This window comes from Ammospiza caudacuta, chromosome 3 (assembly GCF_027887145.1).
Source record: "Ammospiza caudacuta isolate bAmmCau1 chromosome 3, bAmmCau1.pri, whole genome shotgun sequence".
NCBI classification, from domain to species: domain Eukaryota; kingdom Metazoa; phylum Chordata; class Aves; order Passeriformes; family Passerellidae; genus Ammospiza; species Ammospiza caudacuta.
Genome location: NC_080595.1, coordinates 57202139 through 57229103, shown reverse-complemented (window position 1 = coordinate 57229103; position 26965 = coordinate 57202139). Strand labels below are relative to the sequence as shown.

Below are 26965 nucleotides of genomic sequence, written 5' to 3'. Positions count from 1 at the left end.
GAGTATCTACATAGCTTTGCAGAGAATGTAAGAAAGAGTTTGTAATCTCAGTCCCATTTGGAGTGCACAGGTGCCTGCATCATTAACAAACAGAAATGTCTGTGTGTTTGCAAACCTCACCTACAACTCAGCAAATGGATTTGATTTTTCTACAGAAAGAAGGGAAAGCTCTATGAAAACAGTGCATTTAAAAAGACAAAGGGTGTTGTGTCTGGGGTTTTTATTGTGCTCTTCAGTGTGTGGAAAGACATTTCATACATAGTCTTCAAATACCCAGGTAAAAGTAAATTCCATTTAACCTGCAGTATTTCTCATGAGAAAGCATGCTGTCTCTTCTCTCTCCTGCTCTGGTCTCCCTTGAAATTTCAGTAGGAAGCAAGGTTAAAATCTTGCAAACATGTGGGAAAACCCATGCTTGGTACTTCGTAAGGAAGTAATGCCTCTTGATTTTTCAAAATATTAAAAACATGTTTTGCTTCCCAGCAAAATCCTGTAGTGTCTGTTTGGAAAAAGGAACAATTGTGTTTCTACAATGACTCCTAAACTGAATATCCCATTTATCCTTTTTCACCACTCTTGGTATAGCTGTGTAGGTTTTTTTGTTGTTGTTGTTGTTGTTGTTGTTTTGACAAGTGGTTTTTATTTGGTATAATTTTTAAGAATTAGGAAGAACAGCATTGAATGCTGAATTGGAAGTTGAAATCTGGGGTTGCCAGGTTTTTTGGGAATGCCTGTGTAGTGACAGCCCCAGCGTGCATGAGCGTGGTGTGTGTATGTGTGTGCATGCGCGTTTTTAAATAAAAAGGAAAGCAGAGGTTTGCTCATTTGTTTGCCTATTGTGAAGCTGTCCTGCACCTTTCTACTCCTTTGTACTGGGGTGAAGGCTGCTGAATGGAGGCCTTGTGCCATTTGTTGATTTTAAACCTCACTGTTAATCCACAGGAACCTGCTGGTGTGCGCAGCAGGAGAGCTGTGTGACAAGTGGAAATCTGGGCGGGAGGGAGTGCGGGGGGTCACAGGGGATAATAATCATTCAGCCATCAGCCTTTGTCACCCTTAAGCCTAATTGTTACCCTCTGCTGGTAACCACATTGAAGTGCTGGCCTTTTAAGTGTTTCTTGATTTTACTTGGCACAGGCTTAGGGATAGGGTCATTTATTGCTGGGTTTATATCGTATCAGGTTTGCTGGGGTTTGTTTAATTAGCCCCATTGAATTTTCTGCATCCCTTAAAATAATCTGTGAGAGTCCAAATGGGTGGAAGGGGCTGAATGAGAATGGTACAGTTGTTAACAAATTTCTCTCTGTCAGAAGCTGGGCTAAAACCAGAGACAGAAAGCTTTCCTGCTCTGCCAGCCAGCTGCCTTCTGGAGTCTGTGCATGAGCCGCAGCTGTGGCTGTGGGCACTGGGCAGCCCGGCAGCCCTGCACAGGCAGCAGCAAGGTGTGGTGGGGTGGGGCAGAGGGCAGCTTGCCCCGTCCTTCTGTGCCTTGCAGCTTCTGCCTGCTTCAGGTATGCCACCAAATCCAAAGCCTTAGGGTGGCTGAAGCAAACTGAACTGGTAGTAAGCTAGGGAAGGGGAGAGGAGAGTTAAATCATTTAAAAACAAAGAAAAAGGTGAGCTATCTTTTCTGGCAGGAACTGGTTTTTCAACTTTCCCTGCCAGTTATGCATGCTGAAGTCAGTATTGAGCTTTCTGTTGTTTTCCCTAAAGAAGCTGGTGTAGGGGCTGCTATAGAAGCTAAAATGAAGCCTGAATTTAAGGCTTTGCAATGGGCAAGTATCTCTGTGTGTGATATGAGCTTGTGCTGGGGGGTGGAAGATGGGGTGCGGGACAGGAGGTTGCTTCATTGCTCATCCCACCCATGCATGGGTGGGGGCCATTAACTACGACTACTGATGGTGCTGGGCCATTAGCTACAACTGGTTGGGCCTGTGTAGGGAGGAAAATCCCCAGGTTACTGGTACAAGCTTTGGAGCTATGCTTGATCAAATTCATGTGCCCTCTAACCTTCAAACAAAATGTGTGTCCAGCAGATGCAGTGGCTGTGCTGTGTGCTGTGTCCTGATGGCCAGGGTTTGAAAATTGCCAGCCAGTAGTACTGATGGTAAATCCAGGCTTGTTACAGGAGTCTGATTACACAGAATGATTGCAATCCTATTTTCAAGCCCAGTCTTCCACCTGGCTCAGTACTTTATCAAAACGCTTGAGAATTAGTCTTAGAGTAGGATGAATGTTTATGCTTGCTACTGACTATTTTACAGTAAAATGGGGTTGTTTAAGTGGTTTGGTTTAGTGTGTTTTCCCATGTGCCAGTGGTATGATTCCCTGCTGGTTGTTGGCCTGCATCTCAGTTCCCTGGTTTTCTTTACAAACAGCACATGTCATAGAGGTATCTGTGTGGACTTGATACTTGTATCAGAAAGGTTTAACAAGTAAAAACTTCAGATCAAAAAAAACCATCAGCACTCAGCTCTTTTATTTTCACCCTTCCATGATGCAGATTTAGTTATAATTACTGAGTCAGGTTAATAATTCTTTTACAACTGTTGTTGCAGGACATGTCTCAGGAAGGCTATGGAACCAGATCTCAACCCCCTATGGCCCCAGGAAAGCCTAACCATGAAGACTTGAATCTAATCCAGCAAGAAAGACCATCGAGCTTACCAGTAAGAAAATAATGTTTGTTCCAGTATTTTAAAATTGAAAGCACTTTACATACCAGTTTATTGCATCTGGGATGAGCAGATGAGAAGTAGTGAAAGAAGAAAGACTAAATAAGGTTGATGAAAAATTGTTTTTAAAAATATGGGAACAGATAGCTTGTATGTGAGTGGACTCAGCTTAGGCTTCTTCTGGTTCAGAACTGCACTATTTATGCACATTCATGTTCTGTGCTTCTGCACATGTGTATTTGCATAGAGGAAATTGATTGATTTTTTAACTTTAGGAATTCCATTCTTGCACAAACCAATCTGGTGAGGAGGAGGCTTTTTTTCTGTGTCCTTTTTCGAATGTTTTCAGTAGATTCTGGTTTAGAATACTGTAACCAAGAGCTGTCTGTTCCAAACCCCGATAATCAGTAATGAGTTTGACATGTTAATTCTGGTAATATCTATTACTACACAGGTGTAGAAGCAAGAATGGCAGCAGTACTTGGGTTAGGTTGATTTTTTATTAGGAAATTATTTTGGACCAATATGTATCAGCTTTTCTGAGCTCTACACATTCCGCTATGGGGGAAACAGCACAAATGAATATATGTTTTGAAGACATTGCAGCTGCTTACATTTTTGAAGGTCTTGTAGTGGACAAAGTACTTAGCCTTGTCTCTGTGTGCTCCTTGTGGTTTGGGGATTTTCTTGTTTGTTGGTATAAACCAGCATGAATTTAAACCAACTTCAATATGTTCAGCTTAAATGATGAAAACTTTATATAAACTATGTGACCTCTGGCTTGGAATAATATATCAGAAACATGTAAGATATTTCCCACGGTTCACTGGGTATTTATTCATTTGCAGTTGGCAGAGAGATCTCTCTGAAAAGTTTACTGTATCAAGATATCACATTTATTTGTGAAATCTGGTAGTATGATGTATATATTACCTCTGGCACATGGCACAATTGTAAATCCCTAAAAATAGGGCAATAAACATCTTCATAGCATTTTAAAGTTACATCTTTGGCACCTAGGAGAGTATATGTGCTACAAATTCTTTACATGACATTTGAAACATGCAAGTCTCAGGAAAAGCAATGGAAACTGGTATGAGAAAATATATCCATTTGCTTTGAACCTAGTACTAATTTGACAGTTTTCAGGAAACCTTTTTAAAACAGACTGGTTTGTCTGAACAGTTCTCAAAAATGGATGTTGGCAGTTAGCTTAAAAAATAGTAGCTCCTGTGGACATTGAACTGTTTTGGCAATAACCACCTAGTTTAAAAAGCAGAGATACTAAAAAGGACTTTTCATCTCCCAGTTTTTCATGGACAGCGTTTATTAGGGTAGAGAGAAATAAAGTTATTTATCAGCTAATGTTCTGCTAATTTGCCTGTGTTTTTTCTTAAAGAATTGTCCTACTTTTAATCCATGCTCTGTCCTATCTCCAGCATCATGATATTTAAGCAGAGTATTGGGTATTATCTGTGTCCCAGAGTGTGTGGTATATTTAGTAGCTCATAATTATTCTTGGTATGAGTAAGCTGGTTGTATTAACAGTGAATGTTAACCATTTTGGCCACAGAACTGAAACTGTAAGTTGGTCCTGAATGCTGTTACTGAGACTCCTAATTACTGAAAAGCTTTGATGCATAACCTGAGAACACTTCATACACTCAAAAAAACCTGCTGTTTTCATGTGAAGGGGAATATAGGATACTGTAATTCTGTATTTTAGTGTTGGTATGGGGTTTTCGTTTGTTTTGTTTTTCAAATTTAAAAACAACTTCAACTCTTTGTATGCAGCACCAAGGGTTTTTTTTGATGATCCATACATTAAAAGCTTTAATATAACTCTATTTGGGGTAATGGTTTGAACATGGTGGTTTTTCCCTGAAGCAGGAGAGTTCTTTATTCTGTTTTAGACTGCTTATGAAAACCCTTGATCACTGTTCCTTGTTCAGTATTCCTATTTTGGTATACTCAATATGGCTTCTTAAGCTTGTTTTTGGGTAATGTGGTTCTTTAGGGTAGTAGTCAGTAAGTTATCTGTACAGTGAAGCTTGAAATTATAGCAGTGGTGTTAGGCTTTTAATAAAATTTAGTTATGTCTTGTTTCATGGTATTCTGGTATTTATACAATTTGCCTGTTATCTTTTTATTTCTTAAGGGCATTGTGTAAAATCACAGCAGCTATATAGCAAGCTTATACAAGTGTCAAAAAACTACAAAAGAGATATAATACTAAATGGTGAATGGCTTTCTCTGATGTGGCTTTAAAAAAAAGAATTTCCCTTTGATGGATTCAAAGAGGAGCTGGCCACTTTCTGCAGCACTGAATGCTGGCTTGTGTCACCCTTTGGGGGAGTTTTTTCAGCAGGTTTGTGTCACAGTAAGCACAGCTAAACAGCTCAATAGTTGTTCCATTTCCTTCACACATTGTATATAAAAGTCCTGGCATAAATGTTCCCATAAAGTTCAAAGCAGACAAATTTGTAATGTGGGTTGGTAACAAATGGCTACAAACAAAATATGGCTTTATTAGCTACTTCTAATGGCCTGTCAGATTCTATACAATGCTTGCTTTCCTTCTCCTAACTGCTCTGATATCTGGAGGGTTTGACCTGTGGGTCTCTGACCATGTGGAGTCACTGAGAGCCCAAATGAAAAGTTGCACAGAATAGTGCTCCAAGCACTTTTGTTGGGGTCACAATTAGAAGGAAATCTCAAGGCTTTGAGAAAACATGGGAGTTAGGTACTCTGTGAAGGAAAGGAAGTCATAAACAGAAACTGTTCCCTATTAGAGTGGAAGAATAAAAGGGGAGAGACCTGAATGAAATTGTCTGGAGAACAACTACTACAGAACATATTTATCAAGACTTAAGGGATAATAGCAAAATACACATTTTTTCTATTGTGAGAAAACTGGAGCAGACTTGCAGGAAAAAGCTTCCAAAGGATGCATCTGCAGATTTGTTGTTGCAGTAAAGGAGCTTGTGTCAGCAGTAGGCTGTGTTTGTATGAAGACTAATCCTTTATTTTGTCTTTAATAAGTGCATTTATAAATGTTCACATTGGATTGTGATTGGATTGTTGCTAGAATATGGAGCAGAAAACATTAATTAATATAATTTTTAAATTGGCATGAGTATTAAAATAATTTCAGGTAGCTGCTACTGTTTTTACTGTTACTTTGTTTAAATAAGGCCCTTTTTTGCCCAATGTCAGGTGTGCTTTTTTGAGCTATGAGGTCGAATGGCTCAAGGTTGCCAAGCTTTTAAAAGACAGGTTTCTGCTAAGGCTTTTTTTTTTTTTGCAACATACAGGTAAAAACTCTGTGGCATCTTGAGCTGTTGTAAGCCAGGGCAGCTGCAGTCCTGCTGAGTGCCCCACCATGTGTTGTCTGTGCCATCCCGTGTCCTCCACTGCTGCTCCTGGGACTGGCCAGTGGATTTGACTTGGGGAACTGAACCAGATGAAAAATAATCTCCCTCTATTTCTGGTTAGTGTTTGACTGAATCACTGAGTGACTGCATGGGCATCAGTGACACCTTGGACAAGGAGATGGAAATCAATAGCTGTGATGGGAAAGCGGACAGACAGGGGGTCCACAGCAGCTTTGATTTTAGCCATATCCTAAATGACTGTATGATCTTGCTGGAAGGGTTTAAGATGCTGTCATCCTGTCAGCTGAGACATGGTGGCACAGCAGATTCTAGTGTTCACAGTCAGGCCCTGTAGCAGTCACAGAGCCACAGACAGACAGAAGACAGTTCACTTCTTTTTGTAAGGCAAGTTTTCTGCCAGTTCCCATCCCTAAACTGCTTAATGCAAGCCCATGAGTGCAAGTGTGGAGGCATGAGCTTGCATGGATGGAGGCTGTGGACAAGGTGGGGTTGTGGTGGTCCTCACCTGCATCTGTGTGAACTGTAGGGAAATTGTAGCTTTAGTGTTATAACTTAGGTTTATGTTGTGCTTTCTGGAGTTCATGCGGTGTTGGAAGGGGAAGATTGTATCTGGAACGGAAGGAATCACTACTCTGCTAGATCATTCAGAATTCAGAGTTTATGGATTCATTTTGTGACATCAGTTATTCACTGGGTGTTTTCATTGAGGCAAAGCAATTCCTGTGCAAAACAAAACAGTAGCCAGCAGTGGAGGTAGAATGCCACTTGAATCTCGTGCAGTGCTGTGACCTGACAAAGTTGGTTGTGATTCTGCACATCTATGGTTGTATGAGCTCTAGAGCTCAAAATAATACATACTGTTGCTTGGACAGATAAACTTTTTTAAGATGTCAGTTGTCTTGTTTCATTATGCTTGGTACTGTGCAAAACAGCACATCAGCAATCCCTTCCTGATTTTATTAACTGCTTCACAGTTCTGTTCTACCTCATTTTAATGAGCCTCTGAAAGATGTTTAGAGTGCTGAGTTTTTCTTCTGGTTGACACACCTTTTTTGTTGTAGAAGTGGGTACTAAATCAGATTTCAGAGGACCTCTGTCGGGAATTAGTAGTGAACTAAATCCAAAACTAGATACACTTGGCTCATGGAACAGCGTCATTTCAAATGGATCTCAGTAGGTGTAGGCTATGAGGAAAACACATGGGAGGGTTTGGGAATCCAGATTCTCTGTTCCACTTCTAGAGTATGAAGTAGCTTGGAAAGTCATCTCCAGCAACAGCACACCCTGAACAAATGCCTTTAATGGGTGAAGTCTTAATAGACCAGGAAAACACTTCCCAGCATTACTTGAGCAACTGTGTTTGGGAGCAGGAAGTAACTCTTCTTTTCTCAGAGATTAAACTGCTGAGGGACTCTGGTGACATTTATATACAACTTAGTCCAGTAAGCCCTAATCATGATCAGGGTTCTGGGCACTATCATCATGTAAATATTAATTACCACTGTAGCCTTTCTTGTTAGGACAAACCAATATTAAAGGAGAAGAAAGTGCAGTGACCCTCTTTTTTGTAATCTTTGTTAAATTCTTTGCTGGTAAGCAAATACAAAGTTTGGTTTGAATTTAAGTACTATTTTAAAAATACAGAGTATTGGTTGTGATTTGAGAAAGAAGAGAAAAGAAATCCTATAAATTGATTTTTTTTTTAATTCTTGAGAGGCAAATGCCATTTCCAGCTGATAGATGTGTGTAGTACATGATAGCAAATCTGTCCTGAAGTTGTTCATGTCTCTGCCTGAAAATATCTGTTTGGGAGTACGGTAAACCGTGAAAAAGAAAGAAATGTGAGTATGTAATACTTGTGAATTAAATTCTCCACTGTTTTTACATCAAGAAGGATAAAACTGGTGTGCCTCTTTCCTACTTTTCCTTTCTCTTTTCTGCAACATTGTAAAATAACTGAATGATCTTGTTTTCCTTTGTTTGGGTCAAGAAATTTTAGCTGAAAATTGTTACTCTGTGAAAGAAGATTATTGACTCAACAAGCCTTCAATTTTCAGTGAATAACACTCCCACCCTCTAGCTTCAGGAACATGTGGTGCATGCATTCTATTTTAAAGTACAGACTGTAATTTAAAACTGAGGCAGTTTGATGCCCCACTGAACTTTGTTTAAGCCTGGAATAAAAGGAAAAAAGCTTCAAGTTGCAAAGAAGTGACTAAGCTATCTCAAAGGTTTTTCTTAGCCATTACATGCAGAGTTGGAAGAAGTTGCTATTTTTCCCAAGTTATTTTAATTTTGGATCAAGTGCAGTTGCTAGGTTGGTGGGGGTTTTTTGATTTTTTTCCCTTAACATTCTTTGTAAACCTGTAGCTAAAACCAGTTTCACTGAGCACATGTATAGAGAGGTCAAGTATATGTATTTCTGTGTGTTTCTGAGGTGCAAAACATGCTCTGTAGCTGCTGTGTCCAGATTTTGATTGTGGCATCCCATTTATGTCAGTCACAACAGTGGGTCCAAACCAGTGTGAGCCACTGCAGCACCTCTGACATTGGTGATTCTGTCAGGCGAGGGAACTTTGTGTGCCCACAACCTAGCCCACATTTTACATCTGACTTCAGTTAAACCAGGACTTCATGTAGGGTGGTCAAAGTGATTCATTGTCCTAGAGTCAGTTTGTACATCAACTCTCAGTCCCATTTTTGGGAAAAAGTGTCATTAAAGTAGTGCAGAGCATCCCTGGACATGTGTTGTCCATGTAGGGTTAAACTGAAACACTGAAACCAAAATTACAGGTGCTGGAATTAAGGTATTCTTAATATTTATAGTGTGAAGAGAAGGACCTGTTGTTATTAATTTGTGTTTAGTGCTTTACAGAATTACTTGATTTTGCCTGACAGATTGATCATTTTATTTAAAAGAATGGTTTCAGGTGGTTATTGAAGTATAAAAAGTAATTTCACTAAGTATTGTAAAAAAGATACTTGACTGTTCATCGCCTTTTCCAGATTCAAAATACTTTGCATTTACAATGTTTACAACATCCCTGTAATAACAAAATGGCTAATTTATGATCCAAGAAAATTTACAAATGCAAAAAGAAATACTTAGTCTGACCTCTACATGAAATTTATGTGGGAAACCTGTTAAGGTATTATAGATCCCAGTAGTGGTTAAGGTTGCAAAAACTTGTAGTTGCATAGGCCAATGTTGTTCTAAGTGGAATAGTAAAGTATTAGTAGCTTTTTTCCTGCAATGTTTTTTGAAGCCATGAGAAGTTGCATCATATACCTCCAAATACTAGAGTAGTATTGATGTTGATTCAGAAATTAAGAAACTAGATTTAATTTGGGGGGTTGAAGCATTTTACGTTTTATTTCCTTACCACCCCCTGACTTATGCTGATTCCTTCCACAGAGGCTGCTGCCCTTCTAGCTAGGGTGACTGAACTGCACATGTGGTAGCCCGTGAACCACCAAATCTTGCAGCTAGAAATGAGAGCTGAAGGCTCCCAAGGTTACTTAATTATGCAAGGCTGTAAACTGTAATAGCATGGGTGCCTCTGTATGCGTGGCCCAGGAGTACCTGCTGCAGGGGCAGTAACTGCACTGGCTTTTTCATCTGCCTAAATTTCCAAGTCAGTGCTTTTCTGCATATGAGAATCTATCTCTAAAGTGGTAGGGTTTTTTTTTTTATTTGGGGATCAATTTTTACTGTTTGAACATTTTACATAATATGTGTACATACATGTATTGTATAAAAGGACAGATATCTTATCTGCTTGGTTGTTTGTAAATTTTGAGTTGATAGCATACTATAAATTCCAAAGCTTAATGTATTCACTGGAGCATGTCTTTGTTCATGCCTGTGTGAACATGGGGATTACAACGCATAAAGTAAGACAAAGGAGTATTACTCACTTGAATACCATTTCAGGAAGTACCTGAGACACTGTAAATGTTTTTTCTTTATTTTTACCACAAGTCTTCCTGTAAGATGGGATATTTTTTTTTTCAAGTAACTCCTTTGCTTGTCCAACCGTGTGAAGTATGACCTCAGCTTCATAACCTTGGTTAAACACAGTAACTCACTCTGACCAACAACATCTGAAGCCTAGCAGTAGATTCTTTTTCTTTTTCTTCCTCCTTCCATTCCTGTTTGCTGGGAACATGTTGGTTTCTGGTGCTGTTGTTGCAGCTTTCATGTTTAGAAAAAACAAAGTTAGCAGTCTTTGATGTGACGCTGCCTCCTGAGTGGTCCTGGTCAGCTGCTGTTTCTGTGTGAGCAGATGTTTGTGCAGTCACGGTCAATAGTGTTAAGATTAGGGCAGGTTTCACAGTGCTTTGTCTGATTGTTTATGGTGTGTCCATAATTGCTGGGGATTCTAGGTGCCATCACAGTGCAAATGGGAAGTGTTTGTTACACACTGTTTGTTTCATAATACTGTGTTCAAATAATGATAAATTCAGTCCTGTACTGTGGGCCATTCACACATTTTAGTAGTGTTCTTTTGTTGTTGGTTGCTTGTTGGGGTTTTTTGAGGTTTGAAACAGGTTTTTAACATTTGTTAAATATGTTTTCTTTAAACCTAATGTCTTGTACTACTTAAGTCTCCACAACCTTCCTTTCTGTGCTGAGCCATACATCTCAGATTGACTATGAATCTTCTCTTAAAGACAGTGATGTGTGGTGACTTTTTACAGAATCTGTGCTATATTGTGCTGTATGTGAGAAGTGCTTTTGAAGTGTATCTCATGTAGATAAGTTTCCATTATCAATTTACCTTTAAAAATACATATACACAGACACACACACACACAAAAGCAGAGGGGGCGTCTGCATTTGTCTTTGGAAGGCATTTACATTTTAACCTGCTGCTAAGGCCGTGCAGATTATTCTGTGCCATTTCCTACTCAATTCCAAACCCAAGACTTTGTAAAGATGGTCCTGTTTGAATTGGCAGTGTAATTTTGGAGATGAAACATCGTAGAATGTTGAAATTAAGATAAAAAAGCTGATAATGCCAGGAAAGGGCTACTTTCAGTTCCCAGTCTTTAGGCTTTTGATCTCTTTCCTTCCATGCATACAATTGCAGATGACCCTTTTAATCATCTTAACCTTATTGTGCGATTTACTGTGTTAAATATGACTTAGGACCTGAATTTTGAGGCGCATTTGAATAATTGCATTAGGATAGGAAAATATGCCATCCTGGATCATTTGTTTTATATTATAGTTAAATTGCACGAATTCGTATCAGTGTGTGGTGTTGGGTTTGGTGGTTTTGTTCTGTTTTTTTTCCCTTAAGGTGGAGATTCACTTAATCGTTTATCTTCCACCTTCCAATTGAAGTTATCATTTTGGGAAGTAACACAAAGATAAGCGTACATGAGCATTTGTATTTGTGTTTGCATGTAGTAATACATTATGCATCAGTAAGCTTTAGTAAGGTTTGCTGAATATACACTAGTGGACTTAGTGTAGAGGACAAAGCTTGTTTCATGCCATGCAATAAGGTGTAGATTCACATGTATATTTACAGTATTGTAGCTGATGAAATTTCCCAATGCATTTTGCATAAAAGGTAATGAAAGAGGTCTAAACTATTACTATTTTTGTTTCTTAAACTGCAAGTTATTCAGTAGCTGGTTTTTGCTTTTGAAAAGTATGGAATTAAAGGATGTGGAAGTGGTCTGAGATTTTTAAACCCAGTTGTTACAATCAAAATAAGATTAAATAGGTAGATAAAATGGTATATGGATTAAGTACAGACATTGACCCTAGTGAACAAATTCATTACGGCATGGGATAAAACTTAATGCAAACTGTTATCTTTCAGGTTTAGACTTGAAACTGAAAGCCGTAGCAGTTTTTCATATGATACTCCATGTGAGAGTGGAGATGGAAGAAAAACTCCAGATTATTTCTTTCTTTTATTTTAACTTACAAGTCATGTCAAGATCTTAATAGTATGGCTTAATGAAAGCTTCATAAAAACCTATTTTTTTCCATCTTGTTTGTTGTATCATAATTATCATGCCTACATGAAAGTGGGAGAAAACTCAAAATTCAGTGCAATTTTCAGCACAGCTCTTCAGAATTTATTGAAACAAAGCTGTAAAATCTTAATATCTATGGGTTTTATTGCTGTTGTTTGAGGGGCCTGGCCAAATTAATTTTTTTTTAGTAACATCTCACAGCTTCGTTTAGATTCTCCCATAATATATTTTCTGTCAGCCTTCTTTACTTTCGTTTTTTTTTGCTTGTACCTTTAAAGAAGATTTACAAAGACTGCATATACCCATCAATATTTTTAAATGGCTGCTGATTCTTCTTGCGGGGCTTTTTAGACATTTTGCCCCACTGGAAATCACAGTTAACAGAATTTTGTTCCTTTTCTGAGGTATGATGAAATACAGGGATTTTTTTGGCTCTGTAAGCTCTGGGCTGCTTCTGGCCAGAGGGTCATTCCAGCGCTGAGACCGCAGCTCGATGTGAGAGGGGCCATTTGGCCTATCTACAGAGTTGTCTTTCTCCTCTCCAAAGAACCAGAGGTTACGTATCAAATCCTGTGAAATGATGAGAAATGCACCCATGCATGTACTTGCATATATTTACACTTCAGCTCTTTAATTTTTGCTGGTTAGAACCAGTGAATTCTAGTGCTTGCTTTTTAATGCTATATTCACAGTAATATAGGTCAGACTGAAGTGTATCCTGTAACTTCTTTACCTTATTTTTACTAGAAAAACAAACTTTCCCTCCTGTGTGAATTTTGATCACTTGACCTCCATTTCCATGGAGATGTGGTCAGAGGGCAGTAGTCAGCTAGCCATGCCAACTCAAGAGTATCTTCACTTACAGCACACAGTGAAACTCCAGAATTTAGAAGTAATTAAAGGACTTAGTCTGACACATTTTTTTCTCCACCACCCACATCCATTAAAGATAAAGCTTGGAAACAAAATATGTGATTAGCTATGGTGCAAAGGGTTTTTTTAAAAAAAAATGTTTCTTTAAAGAAGGTAGAAACAAAAAAATCTTCAACACCTCCCTTATTATTTCTTTTTAAAATTATTACTTTTCCCTGCAATCTTAAACATTCTGTATACCCATCTATATATATTTGAGTTTTTTGCATACTCTCACTTTCCATGTGCTTATTTTGAATAACCTGGGCTCAGGTTTGTCAAAAGCTGAATTTTGTATTCTGCAGAACTCAGAGATTCATGATTAAATAAGTGCAGATCAGGCAGCTTGTGCTTCTCCAAGTTCAGTCCGGGGTCACTGGTCCGGGGTCACGTGCAGGATCCAGCTCAAGCCTGTGAGCAGTTCCTATCTCCAAGCCTTACAGAGTGACAAAAGCCAATAGCAAGTGCTGGCCCCCGCTGTGCCTTGGACTGGGAGAATGTGGATCAGGGACAGGGTGTGGTGGCTTGTGCTGCTGCGCACCCAGTCAGCTCAGAGGCTGGCATGTCATCCTAGGCTGAGCTGTGTGCATGGGCTGTGTGCTCTGTTTGCTGGCTAACCAGGGCGCTCTCTTTGGGATTTAGTGTTAGACGTGTCTCTGGACGCTCTGGGCTCTCTCTCTGGTGAGATGATGCCTTTCTGGTAAGGGTACAAACCTCACAGTACTTTTGTACTGAGAGGGGAGCAAAGTGTCCCTATTTCTGCAGAACAGGGTTAGATTTCTTTCAGACTAAGCAATAACCAAGTTATGCTTATAATACCATTTTGATTATACACACCTCTCTGTATGCGTTAAAATAAAAAATGCACTTCCAAATTTTGGGTTGTTTAAGGATCTGGCTTTTCTCCATCTCTTCTGTCTCCTCTCCAAGGGGTTTGCAAGGTAACCCAACTTCAGTAAACCGAAAGGGAGTACATTACTTTTATCTTGGTTTCGGGGAATGGCTGTGATGCAGTGGGGAACATGGCACCTCGGAGGAGAGCTGCATTCCCTCCTGGAGACTCACTCGGTACAGCTGCTTTCAGAAAGTGCATCCGATGGACCCGTGGCTTCCCCAGCAGCACGCTGAATTGCTAGGCTACAAGGCCAGCTTTACAGATTGATTTCCAAGTGGACATTTTTGTCACGTTTAATAAGAGCACATTGATGAGACAACAGTGTGTAAGCTGAGTTAATGTCTGTTATTTCTGCGCTACCATTACTTTTTATTGCCATTATCCACACAGTGGTGAAACTTAAGTGAGCTTTTTCCTTCCCGCTGAGGGTTTTCTCCCCAGAACTGATGATCTCACAAATACCCCCACTCTTTTCACGCAGGATGAAAGAGTGAAAACGACTTTGGTTGTTGCGGTGCTTGGAACGACACCGTAAACCCGAACCCGTGTTGGTGTAGCAGGCTCGGGTCGTGTGTCCTTGCGCCGGGCCGGGCAGGCCGGGCCGGGCAGGGCGGGCGGGCGGCGTGCAGGGCATTTGTGTAATGGCTGGTGAGGTGGCAGGGAGCTCTCCCCGCTCCCCCTGGCTGCTGCGCGGCTGAAATTACAGCTTTGTCTTTGAAGCCGGGCGCTCTGTTAGCGTCGCCATGGCGACGGGCGGGTAATGGCCTCCGCCGAGCCCAGCCTGGTGTTCAGCGCCGAGCGCGGCCCTGCCAAGGCCCCGCTCGCCGGAGCGTTCACTGAGCCGTCCCCTCTTCGAAAATGTTTAAAAACTGCGCTTTTACATGGCCGGACCAGATTAATAGTCATGGTTTATTTCGTTTTAACTGCGGGGATAAAAGCATTATTCCATTAAATGGGTAGCTTTTCCCCCCCCTCCTTTGGTTTATGCATTATTAACACAAGCTTTCCTGTTTTGCTTGTAACATTTTATAGGCCCTTTCAAACATGTAGACAGATTTGCTCTGCTGCTCTTTTATTTTTCGGGACTTAACCCTTTCTCTCCTTGATTTTGTCTTCAAAAACTTGGAGCCAAGCCTACAGCAGACTTGGTTGCTTCCATTTAATGTGTTCAAAACCAGAAAAAAGCTTTCTTTTTATTATTATTTTAAATTTTTTTCCCCAACAATTCTGCTTTTTTGAAGCACTCTAAAAAGCAATGCAGATTGATCTGTTCTTGTAATTTAATTGAAGCAGATGCTGAAGTCAGCACACATGAGCCTTGATGCGATTGTGGAGTGTTTGGGTTGAGGAAATATTCTGGGGTTGCCTTTTAATTTGTGTGCCCATCTTCTCTTCTGCCCATAGTGTTTTCACCCCATACTCTTTACATGTAGCATTTTGTTGGCTGCCCTCAAAAGAGATGCACCTCATGGTGGAAGGACTGGGGAACAAAAAATCCAGAACAGTCCTGAGGACACAGTATTTATGTCTACCACCTTTCTTGTTAATATGGAGCTGGTGAAATACATCTAGACACGTAGAAGTATTGCTATAAACACAAGCTGCAGGCTTTGTTTCACTTTTTCAGTGCTCTAAAATATAGCTTTCATTTTAGTCTCTAGTAGGAGGCATATATCCAAGTGCAGTCAAATGCTGTGGATACAGGGATTCAGTCATCCCCGCCGACACAAATGGTCTCTCTGTTACAAACTTGGAGGGTAACAAGTAAACCTGGAATTCATATTTTCTCCCAACCCCCTCCCTCCCCGTTTCTTTTTTAAACTGTGAATTTGTTGTGATGGGGTGCTTACTGGCACCTTGCTTTGTCCATCTGTATCTATCACAGATCCTTCTGTCCTAAAAACGTCCAAGGACATCTCAGGAGAAGGCAAATATTCCTAATTTTTTGTCCTTTTTTACTGATGCCATGTGGCAGTGGTGATGTGAATGGTACCTCCTGTGGGATGGACTTGCAGCTTGTGGACAGTGGATTTTGAAACTCTGAGATTTATTTCACCTACAGAGCTGACTGCAGACTGTGCTCTGGTATCCGAGCAGGGAGGTTGTGTGTGCAGGGCTCCTGCTCTCCCACCACATCCGTCTTCAGCATCCATGTAACTCCTGTAGACACCTTTGGTGCATCCAAAGCTCAAGGGACGTGTATTTGCTGCCTCAGGGAGTTCCAGGGTGGATGGCAGATGGACAGGCATCCCAGCTCCCTGGCCACCTGAGATCTGCATGAGGCCTATATCTACTGGCCAGCAGCAGCTGTGGGCTGTGTTGCAGGCCAGCCTGGAGTTGGTGTGTTGTAGTGTTGATGAACGTGGCAATAACATACATTTTAAAAAGCTTTTTCTTTTACGTGTTTTTTAAATTCTGTTTAAATATTTAAAAAAGAAAAAGAAAAGGTAATGATGGGTAAATTGACTCCAAGTGTGGATATAGTATTGTACAACTGCATATGTTAAATAGGCTGGACTAGAGGCTTACTCTCATCTCCAGGCTTTATGGGTATGATTTTCATCCTTTGAGTTGCATTCCCCTTAAATCTGCAAATTCTGGGAATATTAGACAAAACAGTTTACATTCCATGAATAAGAAATTACTAATTGCTTCTAAAACAGGCGTATCTTTATCTACACAGGGCTTTTCAAAGTTGCTGCTTAATCTTTTTTCTTTTTTAATCACTAAATAAACATGTCTCAGCAGTCACTGGATGTGAAACCAAAACCTGGATGTGGACAAAAAGCAAACACACTACACTAATTTTCATTAGCATATCCTATCTCCTAGAACATTTATTTTTTCATCTCCTTGTAAATTGATTTTTCACGTGCTTGTGACTGATATTTGAACTGTGTGTTTGTAGTAACTGACTTATGTAAAAGCCAGGTCCTGGATCTCCCAACATGAATATATTATGGAGGTGACCTCATGGGTTCATAGTTAAGGTTGCACTGAGTTTTCACTTAAAACGAGGTTTAAATCCGTTAATTAAACATTAAAACTCACATGAATTCTCAAACATGGACTGTTTCAATAAAGAGGATAAACTTTAATTATTTAGGTACTCAATGTTCTTGTTAGTGCTGTATTTGCAGAATTCAGAACATCTTAAAATTATTCCTTCTGCAGGTTTTTCCAGAGTTCCTGGTATTTTGAGTTTCTCAATTCTTTAAAAAATCTTTTGTGTAGGTCTTTTGTTGCTATAATTGTCATAGCTCTGTTGCCCTCATCAAACTATGACAATTTTCATAAAATAATTTAACTAAAACTAGTTCAGCTTTAACTGTTATAATGCATGATACAAAAGAACATATAGAAGATTAGAAAGCTCTGTATGTTTTATTACTTTTTGCCATGGGAATCAAAGACTGTATTGGCTTCTTGTAGGTGATATGGAATGAGAAGAAAAGACTGTTTAAAAAAGAGAGCCTGTTTAAAAAAACAACCAACCACATGGAAGAAAAAATCCAAACTCGAACACCAGTAGCATCTCTTCCATCTGGGTGACTTTTTCCAAGTCATCAATGAAAAACAGCTACAGTAGTCCCAAATGAATTTCAATTTCACTCTACTTTCCACTTCTCCATATTCTTAGAAGACTCAGTTCTGAATTTCCTAAAGTGGGTTTCTTCACTGATTTCAGTGAGCTTAGATTAGGCTGAGTAATTCTTGACATCTGTCCTACCCAGTTACCACCCTGTTGCTCTCCTTCAGTGTCCATTTTGAGCCCCTTGGACACAGTCTGCAAGCCTGTTGTACACAGCAGCCCCTGCTCTACCTGTAGTGACCAGAAAATATGGCTCTCCTTGATAACATTTGTAGCCTTCTGCTGAGCTATAACATCCTTCAGCACAGATAGAAGCCTTGCTGAAAACAATATGTTTTCAAACCATACATAACAAATACTCATTTAGAAACCAGTGGTTCATAGGCCAGTAGTATCTTTATTCAGAATTCTAAGCCTTCAGCTATTCCTCTGACTAGCTGGAAATAGAGACAATCTGGAGGAAAAACGCCCAACAAATTCCCATTAGCTGATGGCCCACATAATGTTTTTTGTTTAAGTCTTTTTTAGGTCAGGATTTCTGTTTTTCCATCGTTTTCATCTGACTGCTGCTATGGTCTCATGTGCCTATTAGTTAAGGTCTCCTGTCCATTAAAAGACAACAGCTGGTACTTCTGAAATGATTTTTGAAAAAAATTCTTGTCCTTTTTGACAGCAGCAGCTAGGGCCTACAAACTTATTTACTGCTTATATGATAAAGCGTTGTTTCAGAGTATGCTAGTTCTTGAATTTTGCAAAGCACAAGCACTATAGCCTGAGATTACAGACCAGTTCCATAAAAATTCAAAAGTAGTTGTTAATTTGAAGAGTTGCTTATGTCTTTAGACACTGGATGAAGAACAAAATTCACAGGAAGTTATTACTGTCACTGACATAAGAGTAGGTTCTCAAGCTCTTTCAGAGTAGGGATTGATATGATGCAAGTGAAAGAGTTTGTTGCACTTGCACACTGCTAGATTCATGTAGAAAAGCATGTGAAAAGAAGCTACTGGGCCTGAAATGTTCTTTTGTTGGTGATGTTCTTGCATTTCACTGACTCTACTGTGTGTATACTTGATCAGTCTGAAATAAAATGTAGTGGAGAGGAATGCATGAGAGCAGCTAGTGGGGAAGTAACATGGGAGTCTGATTTGTATGGGTTGGAATCTTTGGCAATAGGACTGTATCAGTGGTATTCCTATATTTTTGGGAGATTACTAGCCTGTGCAAATTCTTTTCATTCTTTTTGGTGGGGGAAGGGGGATATTAAAAACTCTAGATCGAAGCACAGTATATATACACTGAGACAGCAAGGGGTTAAAAAGATGTAATTATGCATTCTTCAGTAAGTGTTCTGCAGTCAGCAGTACAGCTAGCTGTGCAGGAAACAGGGAAAAAAAAAAGATGACAGAGGGAGAATATGGAGAGAAGGTCAGATCCAAGGATTCTGATTCTCTTGGGGTGTTCTTGTGTTTGCTTTTCCTTTGTGACTTACTATACTCTGTCTTGGTAGAAAGAGAAGAAAGTGTTATGGCCTGTTAGTTCCTCCTAGTGATAATGTAAACTTAATCCTTATGCTTTATGGTAGTGGTAGAGGTAAATATATGGATTTAGTTTTTGAAGGAGTTCTGACTCAATCCCAGTGCTTGCCATGGTGCTTGTTCCCCAGCTCTTAGTTATTGCCCAGTTTATTGCAGCCTGTGAACACAGAGCATTTCAACAAATGTCATTTGTCAGAAGTGGTTCACCCATTCTCTTTTAGAGGATTTGAATTTCTAGCAAATCCATCTACTAGAAGTACTTTGGTCTGCACCTTTTCTGGTGGTTTGCATGGATGAATGGAAATTCTGGCACAGTCAGGATTTCAGGCTGACCTTCCTGGTGAAGGTAAGCTTTCATCACTCCTGACTTCAGCTTTTGGGGAGTCAGGGGAAAATGTACCATGCCATATGCAATCATCACGTTCCTCACAGGTGAGACAGGAGTTTGTGGAGTGCTTTGGTACAGTTACAGTAATAAGGGCAGGATAGCTGGGTTGTGCATTACCTCCTTACTTCCACCCTGTGAGTTACCTGAGGTCCGAGTTGCTGAGTTGCTCAGTGTACCAGATCCTTCTTTTTTAATTAAATTTCTGTAATTTGCAGTTGGATTTCAAAATAGCAGCAAAGCATTTCTGGAGATGTTTGTGTGTTTGGCAATACTGTAGTCTGAAAGAGGTGTTTGGGGATTTTCCCCCCTTTTTTTCTTTCACATGATGCAGTTTTCATTTTTTTTTTCCTTTCGGTACTTTCCTGGTTCAGTTATAGGGAAAAAACTGAAGACAATAAATGAATGGGATTTATCCCTTCGTCCTTGAAAACAAAACAAAACAAAACAAAACAAAACACAATTAACACAAACACCTCCAACCCCCAGAGTAGCTCTTCTTTTGGAATAAAGATCCTTAGCCTTGCCATTGACCTTATGGGGACAGGTTCCTCTGTTTCCCCCAAAGAAGGGAGATGTGTGAGTCGGTCAGTTTACATTCTGGTGTGGCATGCCTTGCAATAAGAATCTTTATGTTAAATTAGTTAATTGCACAAGCTGATTGAAAATGCAGCATTAGGAATGGCCTTCCTCTAAGGACAACTGAAATCTTTCCTCTCACCTTTGTAAAACCATTTTAAAGCTATTGAGTAGCTCCTCCTAGAAAAATAGCAGATAACTCCCATCATGCTTCTTCTCTCTTGCTCTTAACGTTTATTTTTCTCTGTGTCTTTATAATTTTAACACTGCAAAGCTCTAAAAGGATTGCTTCAAGGAGGAGGGGGAGTCTGATAAGTCTATTTCCTAAAGCTTTTGGCCTTTCAAGGTTTCTCTTACAGTAGGTTGAGCTGTGCGGACGACTTGGATTGAGACGACGGGAGTAGCGTGCAATACTTTCTGCTTCCGATAGCTCTTTGTTGATCTAAGAGAGAGCACTTAGAGAGTGGTAGGTCATTTATGTGATTATGAAGAGCACTTGGTTCTCTCTTATTCAAGATGGAAAAATAATAGTTTTTGAATAAGAGGTCGCTGTCAAAATGACACTGAATGTGACTTTTCTTCCCTCTTCATTCCCTCCCCCCACTAGAAGAAAAGCTACTCAGGATAGGGCTAGATTTTTCCAACTCCATGTGACTTTTTTCTTTTCTTCTATTCTTTGTTCATTTCATTTCTCACCATTTCCTCTCTGTGTAATGTTTATACTTCTTGATGATATTTATGGTAACTAGAAATTTAAAAATAAATGTAATGCATGTAAGACTATGTGTTTTTTTCAAGTCTTGTTTTTCCACTTTGCGGAATTAAGCTGCGAATGTGTGATGTGGTATCTGCTTGGGTGACAGATGTCCATTCCTGAATGATGCTGTGTTCCCTTTATGCTTTATTTATGGAGTGATTTGCTTCTAAAATAATCTCTTAATCTTTCTCAAACTACATTTCTGCATGTGCTCTTTTTACATATGCCATCATTTAGGGTAATGGACTAAAAACTGAAATTACTCCTAAAAGCTTTGTTTCTAAAGCTAATAATAGTGATATAATACTGTCATTTTTTGTTTGATAGGTCCTTTCAGAACTAGGTTAAGTGTCTTCTTCAGTTTTGCTCTGGTGGTTTTTTGGTGTGTTTGTTTCCTGTAGCACTGCCATAATGAAATTGTTTTTTAATTTCATTCACTTATCAAATAAAAAGACAACAGTAATATGTCCTTTTTTTATGTTAGGTTTGCTTTTATACCTCAGAAGAAGAGCTGTATCCCAAATTAGAATGTGATTGCTCAGAGTACAGAACATAATAATATATTTTATGAAAATAATTAATAGTTATTACTCTAGGGTTAATTTACTTAAACCAGTGTTGAACATCAGTAAACACTCTAGTTCATCACAAATTTCCTTTTGGTAAATTTTATGAAGCGTGGTTTCAGCTTGAGGGAGGGCTGATGAGTGGAATACGTATAATTCCTTACAGCAGGGAAGACTTTTTGAGATTCTCTTATTTGCAGTCTAAAATTAAGTTTGTATAAAGTATGTTAAAATTTTCAGGTGTTTGCCTATTTACGCATTGGAAACAACTCAGCTGGTATTTCACAGTTCTGCTTTTTAGAAAAACAAAACTGGTTTGGAGTCAGTTTGAGGAAAGACATCACTGAAATATTTTGTTTAAATTCTTGCTGAAATGTTGGGGGGGGGGTGAAGTATTTTTTATTTTATTTCAATTTTTTATTCTTAAATGTGAGTCCTAACAATGAACAGTGATTTGAATTACACTAAGATATTTCAAAGTTAAGTAGGAGGTGTTGAGAAGTTATATGGTTTATTAGTCAACCATTCAAAAAAATACAGAAAATTGTGAGAAGGCCTGAAATAGCATAGATGCTATTCCTCTTCAATTTCCAGACTGTGGAGACTTCTGAAAGTTGAACTTGGTTTCTCATAGAAAGTAATCTCGCTTACTTACAGTCCTAGATTCAGAATCTTTTGGACTGTAGTATTTCATTATTTTTAATTATATATGAAAGCACTGGATCCATTGTGAGTACAGATGATGAGTATTGAGAAGTCAGTACTGACAAAAGCTGTAGATCTGGCTCTAAGCTGTACCCTTCCTGAGGGTGCTTGCTGTGCTGCAGCCCCTGAAGTCCGCGGTTTTTCTGGAGACCTCTTTGATTCCTGTTAGGAACCTTCTTTTACAGAAACTTGGTGTTGCTCCTTCAGTGGCTGCTCAAGCTGTCCCATGCTGGAGTGGGGCTGGATGAGCATTTTGGTTCATATCAGGCAAAGGTTTCTGAATCAGCTCTTTGTTGAGCCCTTTACCATTTAATTCACGTTACCCAGCAGGCAAGGAGCGAGCTGGATTCCTTTTGGATGAAACAAAACAGAAAAATGTGCCCCAGGAACCTGCCTAATGCACTGCAGCTGCTCGTGGGCACTGTGTCCGTGCACAGAGTCCCCAACAGGGTGGTACAGCCTGGTGTCAGGTGCTCAGCACGGAGCTGTCCCGCCTTTGCCTCCCCTTCAGTGCAAGGCGCTGCTGGGCCGTGTCTGCTTGTTTTCCATAAGGTCTGGATCCAAAGCCTTTGAAGTCTTTGAGTGACTTCCATTGACTTTAATAGGCTTTGTGGCAGGCCCTAATGATTTGGTTATGATCTGAAAAGGGATGTTCAGAGATTTTTCTGTAATGAGAAAATGTTACCTTTTAAAGAACTGAGTTCAAATAGTCTGATCAGTTCTCAAGTGGAAGTGAGCTTCTTGCCATCTCCTGGAATCCTTTTGTCCCTGTCAAAAAAACCATCAGAAAATTATTGCTCGTTGCTCAGGTAAGGTCCAAGGTTGAAATTAGCAGGGGAATTTTGGGTCGTGGATTGAACTGCACTGACAAGAAGTGGAGAGATTTGCACGGTGCAGGTGTCTGCTCCTCTCAAAATCACATGGTAAGCCCCTTGTTCTTACCAACAGCCACTTTCTTCACAATTTTGAAGTAAAAATCCAGAAGACAGAAAGGAAAAACTCAATCTTCATTTGTATTAATAGTGTTCTGAGTCATGCCATAGGTCTGAAAACAGTGTCAATGAAAAAAGTCTCAAGTTTGTTTTTAAAAGCGAGGACAGAAAAAAAGGCATTTCAGTGTCCTACTAACTGGAATAACAAAACTACCAATTTTTTACTGTTCCCTGTATCTCACATGTTCCCTGGACGTTTTCCTCTCTCATCCAGAATTTTCACAAACTATATTTTTTTGCGTGTAATGACTTTTTTTTTTTATCATGTAAGGTGTTTTTTGATAAGTATCCAGAAAAGCTTTCATTTTCCTGCTTCCTTGGAATCCTTTCTTGTGAGGTAGGAAATCAACTTACTGCTTTAACAAATTAACATGGACAGGTTGGATCTGTCTGGATTAAATTTCTGCTTCTTAGTTTACTGTATTATTTTGTTTACTTAGTCTTCATCTTTGTTAAATTGCAAAAATGTGCTTTTTTTTTTTTCCTAAAACAGGTGTATGGTATAATAATGATGTTTAAGCAATCTGGGAACAAAATGTAGCTGCATTTCATCATTAGATGCTAGGATCTAGTAAAGTGTGCATTTATAATTACATGTAATCGCATGTGTCTTCCTGTAATGGTTTGTCTTAATATTTTTATTTGTACATGTGCATGGAAGAGTTCATCTGAATTTGCGCTGGGACTGGTGTAGCACAGTTATCCTTGTTTTACATCTGTGTAATTACTTTGAAATCATTGATCTTACACTGATAGAAAATTGCAGTAGTGGTGAATTAGGGTTGCACTCTTGATGGTGCTTTTTATTCCAGTTGAAATACTCTACTGATCCAGGTGAGGATGAAATGTTGCACTAAGCTGTGAGACATTTCACTGATTGGGTTCATGCTGCTTATCTGTCTGCACTTCCATTCCTAGGAGGTCTATTTAATGCAGTTATTTCTGTGTGCCTTGGAAATGCAAAGGAGTGGGGAGAAAAGTTAAAATCAAAAGTCCTTGGTTTTCTAGTATTTACTTGCCAGCAGTAGCTGAACAAAGTGGTCCTGAGAGTCTTGCACTGTATTTTTGGTGAGGACATTATTCTGTCCTTCATCTTTGAGGGCATTAGCTTTAATAAAAGAAAAAAAAAGAGGAGAACATCTTTAGACTCTTTTCATTTTTCCCATCTGCTTTGAAGCAGTAGATTAGCGTGTTAAAAGGAAAAGATAGGCTGGTGTTACCAGGCTGGTGGTTTGTGTTGTCAGGATGTGGGGGGTGCTGGTGGCACTCAGAATAAATAAAATGCATAGACAGGACACACCTGCGCTTGTGTATCCATCAGCCACTCAAAATCGCTGTGTTCCTCTCATCTCTGATCCAGACCTTGGAAGGGATGGAAGCAGACCAGCTGATAGTCCTCAAATAAGCCAGCCCTGTGTATCATCCTTTTGTTTCATTTTCCAAACCTCCTGTATCGGAGGGAAGCAGTGGGAGCCTGCATGCTGTCATGCAGATCTGGAGGGTGTTTTTGGATGCCGGGGCCTGGTGTTGCCATGGTCTCAGTTGCCTGATTTATTCACTCATCCCGGGACCTCTGGCTTCCACGGCTGGAAGTTGACAGGGTGCTGCCAGCCTGACACTGGGAGTCTGTGTGGCTGGAAGGATGCTGTATCACCACCCAACTGTCTTGTTTCCCCCTTCCTTTCAAGATTAGGAAAGCAGGTGCTAAGTCTCATTTCGAGAATTTATTGTTATCTGTTGCTGACGCTTTAGAGACCACTCTGCTTACTCTCCTAATAGCCAAATGCAAGCTAATAGTCTGTACAGGCCATTGAAGCCTAAAATCCTTCTAATTCCTTCCTCTAATGAATAATCCCTGATCTCTGTGTGTGCCTTGACTGCGGAAGGGCTAATTATGAAACTCATTGTAAGGAAAATTTCGGACTCATGATTTCTATGCCTGGGATTTGTAAATAAATAATGTGCCTGCATGTATACCATGTATAAAGTATAGCTTTCATATGTAAAGTTAAATATCCCTGAAGAAATATAGTTAAAATAAATGGGATTGTAAAACATTTCTTTTGCTCAGTGGATTAATCCCTCATAGTTTAGGGAATAGGTTGCATATTCTGTATGAAGGGTTGTTCATTTTAACCCTTAGGAGAGACATCATAGGTTGTGCTGGTGAGTGAATTTGTTAATAGCTTTGAAGAAAGAAGCTTCTTCCTGCTGCAGAGCGGGAGGTGGGATTCTGCACTGGCTCCTGGGGGCCCCTGTGCTGAGGCCTTCAGAGCCTCCTTCTTCCCCCGCAGGTAATGCAGAGAAAGTGTTACCTACTGTTCCTTGCCTGGAAATGTATGGGAATGGTAAATCTGGTTCTCTGGGTTTGAAACATGCTTGTAAGAAACAAGTCTAGTGATCTTTTTATTTCAAGTTAAAAAAAAAAAAAAAGAAAACATCTAAGCAACTGAAGTAGTGGGGTAGAGATGTTGCATATATTATAATGAGCACCAGAGGACACAGGATGTGTTCATTCCCAAGCTGCATGATTATTTCGTGTTGTGAAGGGTTAGCTTTTCAATTGCAAAGCTTAATCACTTTTCAAATGAATATTTCATAACAGTTATTTTTTCATCAAATATACAATGGCATGCTTATTTTGTGCCTCATGTGGTAGACATTAGTTTTCAGCAGCTTTAAATTCCTTTTATTTCTCCTCATCTCCTATTCTTGTTTTCAGCCATGGAAGGGCAAGAAAATACTTGGAAATGTTTCCTGATGAGTGGCTAATCTTGTGGCTGAGAGCTAGGAAGAACCCAGAAGTTTTATTAAAATCGGTCCCAAATTCTTGAAACATTATTATTTATTTTGTGCTGAGTGCAGTTTTTGTGACTGATTTAAAATATTTTAAACTTAATTTAAAATGAAAACACAACTGTTACAGACCTCTGCCACTACAAGGAAACTCAGTTTAGTGATACAGCACAGCTGTAGTGCTCTCTTACTGCTTTTTGTTACTGGATGATAAAAGTTATCATAAGAAAGCTAAGGAGGTTGATTACGCTTTAGTACAGCTTCTTTTTTGCTGAAAGAGTTGGGCAAGGGGGTCTACATAGCTACATTTCACTTCTATAGCAACTTCTGTAGGTGTTTGAAAATTGCTGTGGCTTAGGGCAAAGGTTTGAGAGCAACAAGGTGGTGCCATTGCCCGTTATGTAGCTTTCAGACCTTGAGTTGGAGGAGTTTCTCTAGCATGCTAAGTTGGCTCATGACTGCTTTCTGGAATTTGCACTCTGGCAGATGGATGAAAATCAAACAAACTTGGAGGTTTGGAGTAACTTTAGCAGGCCAAACTGGCTTGAAAATACGAGATGTGCAAAGCTGACCTTAAGGCACTTCACCACTTTTTTTCTGTTCTTTTATTCAAGAATTTCATTATTACTCACCTGTCCAGTCTGCTCAAAATTAGATTTTTTTCTTTGAAGTATACAATAAAAGAAATATTTGTAAAATATCAAGTGTTGTTTTGACTAGACAGACTACTTATTTTACTTGTCTAGCTATTTTGTTCTCACACTTTACACAGAAGATAGTATTTGCCCTTTTTTTCCCTTCAAAACAATAAACTCATATAGTCACATATATAAGGCACAAGATAGTCTGGAATTGAGAGCAGTACAATGCATTTTGCCTGCACCCATATGTATTGAACCAGTGCTTTGAATGTAAAAGCTGCACGCAATTGGTGCTTTTCCTAGAAGGAGTATTTTACAGGATTTTCAAACCATATACTCCTCTGTATTGGCCAGTAATGTTCAAAATTGAAGGATACTGGAATCTTTCACACATAAATATGTGATAAGGGCTTAGAACTTCCTGACTTCTTTCAACTCTTATTGGTGGTCATGAGCTGCAAAGTCCATAATATATCCTTAGTGTACCCTGTCACACAGAGAATTCGAGTGTCTTAAGAATTTCATGGTTTTTATTGCATA

At 39.4% G+C, this 26965-nt stretch overlaps 1 protein-coding gene across 2 annotated transcripts in view; it reads left to right on the top strand.

Annotated features, from left to right (window-relative positions):
- ARID1B (AT-rich interaction domain 1B) overlaps positions 1 to 26965 on the top strand; it is a 325248-nt gene that overhangs the window by 96777 nt on the left and 201506 nt on the right. For both annotated transcript variants that reach the window (XM_058801602.1, XM_058801601.1), the window contains exon 4: positions 2559 to 2669. In XM_058801602.1, the coding sequence (XP_058657585.1) occupies positions 2559 to 2669 (111 nt within the window). The remainder of the gene's footprint in view (positions 1 to 2558; positions 2670 to 26965) is intronic.